This window comes from Chinchilla lanigera, unplaced genomic scaffold, assembly GCF_000276665.1.
Source record: "Chinchilla lanigera isolate Chin_1 unplaced genomic scaffold, ChiLan1.0 scaffold00042, whole genome shotgun sequence".
Classification (NCBI taxonomy): domain Eukaryota; kingdom Metazoa; phylum Chordata; class Mammalia; order Rodentia; family Chinchillidae; genus Chinchilla; species Chinchilla lanigera.
Window position 1 is genome coordinate 3,830,425 of NW_004955443.1, and position 12,178 is coordinate 3,842,602.

At 35.6% G+C, this 12,178-nt stretch overlaps 1 protein-coding gene across 1 annotated transcript in view; it reads left to right on the plus strand.

Annotated features, from left to right (window-relative positions):
• The window catches only part of Kctd8 (potassium channel tetramerization domain containing 8), a gene marked incomplete at its 5' end in the record, with an annotated part of 230,873 nt that extends 224,580 nt beyond the window's left edge, over positions 1–6,293 (plus strand). Inside the window, 1 exon segment of the mRNA XM_005391914.2 lies at positions 4,968–6,293. Coding sequence (XP_005391971.1) covers positions 4,968–5,428 — 461 coding nt within the window. The 3' untranslated portion in view covers positions 5,429–6,293.
• Between the last annotated feature and the right edge of the window lie 5,885 nt (positions 6,294–12,178).

Genomic DNA, 12,178 nt, shown 5'->3' on the forward strand with positions numbered 1-12,178 from the left:
TTTGGTTTTTCTCCGGTACCGGGAACCGAACTCACGACCTTGCGCTTGCCAGGCAGGCGCTTTTGCCGCTGAGCTAAATCCCCAGCCCCTGGCATTATTTTTTATACAGAGCAATGCGTTTTGTTTTCCCAAATTCCTTTGTGGACATGAATAATGACTCATAGCTTCTTAAACCTGTATCTTTATGTAGTAGATGATTCTAGACCTTAAATTACTAATAATTTACCTACTATGGAACTTTATAGCTTAAAAATTGTTGTAACATATTTTGAATTTTACCATAGCCATATGACCAGGTATTACTCTTCTAAATTCATTTTAATAGATAAAATTAAAACATTGAAAACTAAAGGCACTGTGACTGGCCTATAATTCATATGTGCTTGTCTAGAATATGCTGAGCCAGACCTGAAATGGAAGTATTTGTATTCCTCAGGTGGTACTGTTAGTATTCAAATGAACAAAATTCCCCATGCTATGATCAGTCCCATATAGATAATTATGTTAAATATTAGTAATCAACATTTTTGAGCCTTTACACATGGTAGATTCATTCCAAGTACTTTACCTGTATTAATTCATTTAATCCTTGCCAGAAATCTGAACTGAAACATAAGGAAACCTAAAGAATGTAAGAAACTTGTTGAAGCAAACAAACTTAAGATGACAAACTGTAGTGTGAACCCAGACAGACTGTAGAGTCAAATGTTAGGCATAATTCTCACTGAGAGTGCTCCAACAAAAAAAATGGAACTACCTGGACGGAAGTAAGCTGATAATACTTCTTGGACTACACTTCAGTGACCTTTTGAAAAATTATTTTTGAACCCTGAACTTCTGTAAAACACTGTAGGAGAAATTAAATTTGTTTCCCTGTCCCTCTAATTTCTATTCATGGTAACTACTGATATTTAATATTTTCTTTTTGGCTTGGTAAGCTCCTATTCATTATACCACTTGTAATTACACAATTTTATGACGTACAACAATTAGGGTCCAACTTTTAACTGTTAAACAAGGTCCTAGCATTATAAGGTTGAACAGCCAATGCAAAATACTTGCTTAGTTTTAGTACTTAGGCTAGGATGAAACTCAAGTCTTCCAAGGCTATTTCTACAGTGGTAAAAAATATTAGCATAATAAATTAGTGTAAAGTGTGTCTGCGTGTGCATGTGTGTGTACAGACTGCGTTTTAAAACTATTTGTGAAGAGTTGGTTTGCAGACCCGCCGAGATGGTCAAGCTCCACTTCTCGTTGAAAAATGCCCTATGGATGCACTGCTGATATCCTGGTGTATTTTACAGCAAATCAGCAAATGAAAAGTTGAGAAACTATCCCAAAATTTGAGAGTTTCCAGGTGTAATTATGTATTACATTCAACAATTTTAAATAATTAACTATTTTAAAGATAAATCTAGGTAGCAGATTTGCCTATTCACTGGTCCTTTGCTATAGTTTTATAACTAGCAAACTAGCAATTTGTTCATGTGGTGGAAGAAAGACTAGCGGAAGAGAACACTGAGCCCATTTACATTTCCCTGTTCATAACTTACTGGAGTAAATCTTATTAATGTTCTAACTCTCAGTGCAAATTCCTCAGGGTAAGATTACTCAGGTATATATTTAATTCTCTTACTGATTGAAGAGACATTGAATTTGAAGTAGTCATATTATTCTCATTCTTTGATCTTCCATCTTTTGAAAAAATATTAATTTTTATCACACATGTGTTATATTCTGATTTATTTTCAAGTATCTGCATTGTGTGTAGGTGTTATAAGGGTTTGTTTTCATCCACAAATTATAAAATTACTGGACATATTAGTAACTTACATAGCTGAACACAGACTCTGTACAACCCTGTATTCCTCCTGGTATATCTCCTTAAGAATTCTTTCTCCCAGTGAACAGAAATAGAAGGAAGCATTTTGTGGTATCTAGGATCCTCCTTCTATAGTGTAATCCATCTTGATGTTATTACTCTGGATGGGGACGTCTATCTAATATTCCATACCCCTGATTATTAACAGAAAATGATTTTTCTCATCATTTATTTATCCTTAAGGTAAATTGGTTGCTCAGATATTTGTACTGTACTTTAATACTTTAGTCATCATTGGACATAAAAATAGTACATTTCTTCAATGGGAATTTTTGGTTAACTTAATTCAGAGCATTGACAGAAAGAATAAAGAAAGATATATTTGCATTTCATGTTGTGTTAGGGTGATGTGTTTCATGTTTGCTTGGGCTCACATTTATCCATAAAGATGATTAAATACATACATTTTCTCCTGTATAAAACACACACATAGAAGCTCTTTAGCACATTGAAATAAAATCTTCAAGGGTGGGCATGAACATTTTAAAACTTATAAATATTCCACTGGTTTACATTGATACGCTCTACTTGTTGAGAATAATATAGTAGATTACCATAGCTGATGCATTTCCTGGTCTCAGAATAACACTATGAGGAAAATAGCACTTTATTTAAGGATGAGCAAATTAAGATCTAGAGGAGCTAAATATCTTGCAGGGGGAGGGAGGTGTCACAAAACCAGTGTTTTTTAGCTGCAATTTGAATCTTGGTCAATAGGATTCTAATCCCCATTTTTTTTTCAGAATTACTCCTATGAAAATATGATGTGAATAAAAACAAGTTCTTCTAGTAACAGTCTTCTAATCAAGCGATGGCTGACTGCTACTGAACGGATGGCTGATTGCTACTGTGCGTCTATCAGCCAGACCCAGAAAGAACGAGAGGGCACACCCAATTGTGTAATTTGAGAGTATTTAATACGGACAGTTTAAAGTATGCGGGCTGTACCCAGGACTAACTGCCTGAAAACCTGAAGGAATCAACCTCAGTATAATGAACCTAGAAAGAGCGCAGTGGAAGAGGGAAGCAGGGGAGGAGAGCAAGGCAGGAGATGGGGATACTGGGGCTGCGGGAGATGGAGATACAGGGGCTGCGCACGCCTAACACCGAGTGTGTGAGCGCGGCTTTCTGCTCCCGCACTCTCACTCTTCCTGATAGAAGAAAGAAAATCAAAATAGGAGAGTCTGAGAAAAACAAACAATACCAACAACAACTTTTAAAAAAATGTCTATGATGACAAATACTTCCGAAATGTATCAGTGCACATTCTTCTTGAGCAGCTCTCGGCATTAGAATTTGTTGTACGTTTACCAGATTATAGACAAACAAAGTTTGAAAAATTGTTTCCGATCTCCCCTCTGATACATACATTTAAATTTTTAAAACTGTTGTGGGGGATCAACTGATCAAGATATAGTTTCCATATAGGAAAATCCTTCTTAGATTAAATACATGACTCCATGAATTTTCACAAATGTATATAGTCATGCAGCCAACACCATATTTAAGATACAGAATGTAATTGCAAAAAACAATTCAAGTTTTTCAAATCCTTAATTCCACTCGACTAAATATTTGGTAGCAACATGAAAATATATTTATTATAAATAAATTAGATGGGGTCTGATTACATGGAGACAGGGTCTGACTGTGTTGCCCAGGCTGGTTTTGAAACTGTGGACTCTAGCCATCCTCTTGCTTCAGCCTCCTCAATAGCTGGAGCTACAGATGCATGCTACCATACTGGATTGTGTTTCCGAACAGAAAAATTGATGATAGTAATCAGCAATGTGTTGTACATAGTAGGTGATTTTATGAAAAGGTTTCTCTTGGTTTGAATTATTGCCTATGGTAACACATGGGTGTATATTGGTTACTAGTTGACTTCATGTGTATTATAATGAACAAAAATTTATAACTGCTGTACATTGAAATCAACTTCATCTCCTAAGTCAGTGTCCAGATGGCACTGCATTAACTCAAGCTGTCTTGGATAATCCAAATCTTTCTAAGTGATTCCAATATTCTGCCAAGGTGTGGACACTCTAAATTAGGCCAGTTGTTCTCAACATTGACTATACAACACTGTAGAACCCCTTGGGCAATGGTTTTAAAAAATACTGATGCCTTCCTTCCCACTGTGCTTTCTACAGCTTATTCATAAAAGGTGACCAACAGAAAATAAAATGTGGGTCCCTAAGATCTCTGAATGTTTGCAGTCCCTTTAATCAGGTTTTTATTACAGTTCTGGGTGTGCAACAATGCTCAATAAATGTTAAATGGAGTACCTAATCCCACTGTGAAGACAAGGAAAATAAAATATGTTCCCTCTTAGAAATAAAGTGTTGATGTATTTGAATAATCTTGACAAACTAACACTTCCTGAAAATTGTCCTCCTAGGTAATATACTTCAAACTGTGAGCCTCATATTTTAGGAGAATACTGTATTTCCACTATGTACTCTCAGCACAATACTTAAGTCCATATATATCTTACAGCCATTTCATAATTTTCTCTGAGGAAATAGGTAGGAAACAAGATTAAGAGACTGAGGATAAGATTTAAATCAACCTCTCACTCGGAAGCATAAATGATGCTACTGTACCTCTGGGTCTAGAAAATATTGCCACTGTGTAAAATAGAGTGATGGTACTTTTCTGTCTTTACAGTGGCAAAATATATACACAGAGGACACAGCCTAGTGCAGGAGGTGTAACAGAGATGAACAAAGCCTGTAATGCAACGTATATAAGACTAGCACAATATTGACATTTAGTATCTTTTCCAGTTTTCAGGAACTAGTACTGAAGTAACCAAAGTCTTCTTTCCAGTATGAAGCTATTGATGGCCTATTAAGGCAGAAATTCCCATTAAGCGAATATCTTCCATCTTTGTTGTAAATTGCTTGGGGTGCCTGCTCTTTAGATGTACTGAATACCTTAGAAAGAAGTGTTTAATCCTTCAAAAGTAGACTACCGCGTCAGCAAAACCAGTGCTCCTCTTATGATAAAGATTCTCAGTTTAAAACGTAAAACATAAAGTTTAATTTGTCCTTCAATTTATTTTTTCCTTCCTCCTCTGTAGGACCACCTCAGAAAGCAGCGTCACCTAAACAAGAACATGAAGATAGGAAACAGGACAAAGTCCCAGACAAAGGGAGTGAAAGTGGGACCTCCTGTAACGAGCTCTCCACCTCCAGCTGTGACAGCCACTCAGAAGCGAGCACGCCCCAGGACAACCCGTCCAGCGCCCAGCAGGCCAGTGCTCACCAACCGAACACCTTAACGTTGGATCGCCCCTCCAAGAAAGCACCTGTGCAGTGGATGCCGCCGCCAGACAAGCGCAGAAACAGTGAACTCTTTCAGACACTCATCAGCAAGTCCCGGGAAACAAATCTTTCCAAAAAGAAAGTCTGTGAGAAGCTAAGTGTGGAAGAAGAAATGAAAAAGTGTATTCAGGATTTTAAAAAAATCCACATTCCAGATTATTTTCCAGAGCGCAAACGCCAGTGGCAATCTGAACTGCTGCAGAAGTACGGGTTATAGTAATCATCGCGTTAATGTGTATTTCAAAGACGTTCAATGTTTACTACGGTGTTACCACCTGGCTGGCGGTCAGTGTGATTTTTGCTGCTCTTCCTTCTCGTGAACTGTAGACGTGGGACAGTATTTTATCATTATCTTTCGTTGTTGTTCTTTCTTGAAACATGATTTAAAAAGTGGAGCCAATAAATGTGGAGTCAAAATGGTGTACCTATTTGATTCAAACTGTTTTGCAAGAATGAAAGTAAAATGTGCATGATCAAGAATCTTAGAATCTTGATTTTTGAACTGTGTTTAACTTGACATGTTTGTCATTTTGTAACTCACCAAAATCAAGTCATCGTATCGCACCAACTAACATGACAACATGGATGAATCAACATCAAGTAAAATTGTAGACGATGGTTTTAGGACACAAGTCTAAAACTGTTTAAATGTTAATGCAATAAAACAAGTATTATTTTGCATGAGCACAATGTTACAAATAAGTCACAAGAAATAGGAAAGATCTGTTTGCTACTTGGAAAGAAAAGAATTACAAAATAAGATAAAGAAAAAGTTTCAGGCAGAGCCTGTATATGTAAATGTCTAAGCAATTGAACTTAGTTCTGGATCTGTGATGATTTTGTGTATGTGTATGGTGTTTCTGTACGTTCAGATGGTGTAAATATGCCTTATACTGTTGTGTTGCGGCATCGACATTCATCTATTACTGCTAGTCATGATTATTTCTGTGAAATGAGTCTTTTACATCAGGCTGTGAAAATTAGTTTAATGATGCTCTGAAAGATTTTATTATTGTGTTAATCAAAATAATTGAGGGAAATGGTAAAAAGCTTTATGTATTTATTAAAAAAAGGAAAATGCATTAGAATTCCTTGATTTCTATTGACTTTTTAAAAATAATTGTTTGTCTTCAATTTTCCTTTAGAAACCCATGCTGTGTAATGATCCATCCAGACTTCATAATGAGGAACTTAAACCTAGTTCAAACCTGAGGGACAGTCAGATCCAAATAGCCTTTATGTTGATTAATATACTCTTAACCCACAAGAGAATAAACACCATCTAAGAATACAATAAAATTTTACTTAAGCCCAAAACCAGATATAGAGCCTTCCACCAAACAAGAGGGACATTATTGTGTACAAATCAGGAGACAAACATCAAAATAACATACAAAAACTCCAGCGTTGAGCTGGGGATTTAGCTCAGTGGCACAGCACCTTCCTGGCAAGCACAAGGTCCTGAGTTCAATTCCCAGTATTGGAAACAAGCAAACAAACAAAAAAGAAAAAACAAAAACTCCGGCTTTTATAAAAAGTGATTTTTTCCATTTGTATTTTTGTATATTTGTATATTTGTGGACACAAGCTTTCTTATCAGAAGCCACACAATTTTGCCTCACCATCTCCACAGAAAGAACTGTGTAATATCATGAGATGTTGATAAAGAATAGGCTGAGAGAGGTAAAAATATTTTCAAGAATTATGGGATTCCATCTCCTCTGTGGTTAGTCAAAATGGAACCTGTGCTACACTAATGGCATGATTTCTTTCAGCGTAATAGAAAGAGATATACATTATTAAATCAAAAATGTAAGAACATTCATTTTTGGATGAACTTTGAGATTTCTTAGTATTATATTATGTAAAGTGTCATCTACAATGCACTATGAAAGAAAAGATATCTAATTTACTTTGAATTATCTATGATGCTTTAGAAAAATATCTTTTCTCAAGTTCTTTATTTGATTACAGAAAGTAATCAGTCCAAATGTAGTCTAATATAGGAACCACACCAGTGATGGATAGAACTTGCTAGTTAGGTTGTCAAATTTCAAACCCTATATCTATCATTTATGTTCTACGTAATCTTAGAGAACATAGATACTAAAGGGACTAAAATATCATAAAGAAGATTAAACAATGTATTTGAAATAAAGCATTGCTACCCCTCTTGAAGCCAGAGAGAAAAGGGAAAATAATGGTTTTACAGTTTCAGAAGTAACACTACCATATGGTGACTTAAAACCCATAGGGTTAAACCACCTAGTGAGAACCAAACTTCTAAGGAGTGACAGTCCCTTCAAAGTTTCCCCCAAAGCAAAGAGAGTAGGGAAAATTTACCCTAGCTTCCAAGTTCTTTTTACTTGCTACTTTTCCACTGATACTTTCTATATTTACAGTATAAATTCAAGCCAGTTTCAAAGAGGCCTTGACAATGCAACTTATACAAATGATCCCTTTGCAATAAAAAATCCTAGAAGGAAGGGGTAGGGAATAGACATTAAAAATATCTTGCACTTTTCTCTCTTTTTCCTGATATACAAGTATCTACACACCAAGAGAAGGGGTGTTCAAGAGTCTATGATCATTCTTACTAAAGTAGAATAAAAATTACTAACCAAGAATGGAGGATAATCCATTGTAGATACAGTTTGTTGAGTACTCATCATACAGACGTATTTGCTTCAGAGGTGAACGACATATTCAAGAGCACAAATTGTCATTTTGATTTTGCCAGAGGGTAGAACCAGACAATCCTTAAGAGAGTTACAAAGGGATTAAGGTAGGTAGCTAGAATGAAGACTTTTCCCTGAAGGAAAATAAAATTACGCAAAATTTAAAGGAAGGTGGGCAAAAAATTCGTATTCTTTGGAGGGGCTTCTTCCCCTCCAAAGAATCAGGAGATGAAATCTGATCATCACTAAAAGTCACAAGACTAGAAGCAGGCATTAGATTAAGTACTAATTTTCCTCCACGTAGTTTTACTTCTCCTGGGAATGCAGGATAAATTCAATTTGTGATTTGATATGTTACTATTACTACTTCAAGCAGAAACATTGAAAACTAAAATGAAAAAAGTCAACTGTGAAATTTATTATTATTTTCCTCCTATGTACCTGACACTTGTAACCAAAGAGAAACAGGAAAATTATATGGGCATATTAGGGTCCAAGAAACAACACAGGAGTGAGTTCTCTGTTTTTTTTTTTATTTTATTTTAAAGAGAGTAGTACCTGAGAAATAAACAAACAAAGAAATAGAACAGGAGTAGCATACCAGTATCACGAACATAAACAAATCAAAGCAAAAACATTCAAAGTGATACAGGGTCTCAAGACAAAGTAATGCAAATCAACAGTGGTTGTTACATTGCATACCGCTGTCCTCAACTACATTACTCAGATTATCACATGTAAGAATGAAAGATTGCTTAAACCGTTAGAGAGATTAAGAAAATAATTCTCCAATAAAACATTAGAGAAATTAGAGAGTTTCACTAGACAAGATGGTAGAAGTTCACCATTGTAATTCCATTGCATATTGCTACCTTCAAATCAGTTGCTCAGACCACCAGACACAAGCATGCCAAGTCTATCAGAACATAAAAAATTGTGAGCATTAACTGTTCATTTCAAAGCACCATCAGACAGCAGCAAAACAGTTATTGCAGCTACTCATATATATATATTTATGTTTTGCCTTCCTTCTTTCTTTATTCTTCTTTCTCTCATCTCGGTAATTCCTTCCCTTGAGCACTTTCTTTCCCTTTCCTATCATCTATTGGACGTTTTGAGTTTTACCTAGTCTTTCAGTTCCTACACCAAGGAGACAATGTTTACACATGTGGGTCCTATTTATTTCACTTATGAGTATGGTCTCTAGTTGCATCCATTTACCTACAAAAGCCTCAAGTTTATCTTTTATAATAGCTGAGTAATACTCCATTGTATAAAAATATCACTACTTTTTTATCCATTCCTCAGTGGATGGGCATCTGGGTTGTTTCCAAGCTTTAGCTTAACAAATTGTGCTGCTATAAACGTGAGTATATATATATCACTGTGGTATACGTCTTTAATTCTTCTGGGAAAATACCCAGAAGGGGAATAGCTGGGTTAAATGGGACTTCCACCCTAGTTTTGTGAGGAATCTCCAAATTGATTTCCACAGTGGTTTCACCAATCTATACTCCTACCAGCAGTGGAGTAGGGTTCCCTTCTCCCCACAGCCTCTCTAGAATTTGTTATTGGTTGATTTCTTGATGATAGCCATTCTTTCTGGGGTGAGATGGAATCTCAGTGTTATTTTAATTTGCATTTCTCGAATGACTAATGACGCTGAACATTTTTTCATGTATTTATTTGCCATTAGTATCTCTTCATTAGAGAAGTGTGTATTCATCTCAGATGCTCATTTTTGGATTGGGTCTTTGAATTTGGGAGGCCTGATTTTTTTTAAATCTTTGTATGTCCTAGATGGAAGTCCTTTGTCAGAGGGGCAGTTGGCTAAAATTTTTTCCCAATTTGTGGGTTTTCTTTATACTATATTGGTGATTTTTTTAGATGTGCAAAAACTTTTCAATAAGAGGAGATCCCAGTTGTTGATTCTTTGAAGTATTTCCCGTGCAGTTTGGTTTTTGTTCATGAATTCTCTGCCTACCCCAATGTCGTCAAGATTTTTACCTACTTTCTCTTCCAATAAATTTAGTGTGTCTGTTTTAAATTTTAGATCTTTGATCCATTTTAACCTTAATTTAGTGCATGGTGAAAGACATGGGTCTAGTGTTAGTCTTCAGCATGTGGAAAGCCAGTTCTTCGTGCACCATTTTTTAAAGAGGCTATCTTCTTTCCGTTGAACACGTCTGGTTCCTTTGTCAAAAATAAGGTGACTGAGTGTGTTTGCTGTTGCATCTGTATCTTCTAATCTGTTCCATTGATCTTCAGGTCTGTTTTTGTGCCAGTAACATGCTGATTTTATCACAGTAGCTTTGTAATATAATTTTAAGTCAGGAATTGTGATGCCTCCTGCCTTTCCTTTGTTTCTCAAGATTGCTTTTGCTATTCTAGGCCTCTTCTGGTTCCAGATGAACTTTAGGAGTGTTTTCCCTGGATCTGTGAGGTATACTAATGGTATTTTAATTGGGATTGCATTGAATCTGTACAACAATTTTGGTAGTATGACCATTTTCACAGTGTTGCTTCTTCTTATCCACAATCAAGGAATATCTTTCCATTTTCTGATATCCTCTTTGATCTCTTTTTCCAGAGTACTATAATTTTCACTGTATAGATATTTTACTTCTTTTGTTAAAATTATTCCTAAGTATTTTATCATTTTAGGTGCTGTTGTGAAAGGTGTGGTTTCCCTAATTTCTTTCTTATTCTGTTTGTTACTTGTGTACAGGAATGCTATTGACTTTTGAGTGTTAACTTTGTATCCAGCTATGCTACTGAATTTGGTTATTAAGTCCACAAGCCTTTTGGTGGAGTTTTTGGGGTCTTCTGTGTAGAGTATCATGTCATCTGTGAAAAATGACATTTTCACATCTTCCTTTCCTATCCTTATTACTTTTATTTCTCTCTCTTGTCTAATTGCTCTAGCCAATATTTCCAGAACTATATTGAATAGGAGTGGTGACAGTGAACATCCTTGTCTTGTTCCTAATTTTAAAGTGAAAGCTTTCAATTTGTGACCATTTAGTATGATCTTAGCTGTTGGTTTATCATAGATGGCTTTGACCAGCTTGAGGTAAAGGCCATCTAGTCCTATTTTCTGTAGGGTTTTCAACATGAATAAGTGTTAGACTTTGTCGAAGGCTTTTTCTGCATCAATGGAGATGATCATGGGATTTTTGTCCTTCACTCTATTGACATGGTGTATGACATTGGTTGATTTGTGTATATTGAACAATCCCTGCATTCCTGGTATGAATCTCACTTGGATGTGGTGTATAATCTTCTTGATGACTTGTTATATTCTGTTTGCTAGTATTTTATTGAGAATTTTTGCATCTATAGTCATTAGGGAGATTGGTCTGTAGTTCTCTTTCTTGGTTGGGTCTTTCTCTGGTTTTGGTATCAGAATAATACTTGCCTCCAGGAATGAGTTGGGGAGAATTCCTTCCATTCCAATTTCATTAAAGAGTTTGGGAAGAATTGGTGTTAAATATTCCCTAAATTGATTGTAGAATTAACCTCTGAATCCATCAGGACTTGGGCTCTTTTCATTGGCAAGTTTTTAATTACATTCTCAATTTCACTGGCTGATATTGAGTTATTCAGGATTTTTATATCTTCTTCATTCAGCTTGGTAATTCATATGTATCTAGAAGTCTGTCCATTTCCTTTGTGTTTTCCATCCTATGAGAGTAAAGATTTTCAAAGTAGGTATTGATGACCTGCTGCATTTCTTCAGGTTCTATAGTGATTTCATCCCTTTCATTCCTTATTGCATTTATTTCAGTTTTTTCTTTCATTTTTGGGATAAGGTTGGCTAGGGGTTTATCTATTTTATTTATTCTTTCAAAGAACCAACTCTTTGATTCATTAATTCTTTGTATTGATTTTTAGTCTCCATTGTGTTAATATCTGCTCGGAGCTTTATAATTTCCTGCCTTCTTTGGGCTCTCAGTTTGACTTGCTCTTCTTTTTCTAGAAACTTGAGGTGCAGCATAAGATTGTTTATTTATGCTTGTTCTGTTTTCCTGAGGTGGTAGTTCACCGCTATAAATTTCCCTCCGAGGACAGCTTTCATTGCATCCCACAGGTTCCTGTAGGTTGTATCTCCATTTTTGTTTGTTTGTGAATAGTGTTTAATCTCTACTTTGATTTCATCTGTGACCCATTGGTTGTTCAGGATGATGTCACTTAATTTCCAACTGTTTATAGAGTTTCTGTATTTTCTTTCATCATTAATTTCCAATTTCATTGCACTATGGTCTGATAGTATACATGGGATAATTTCA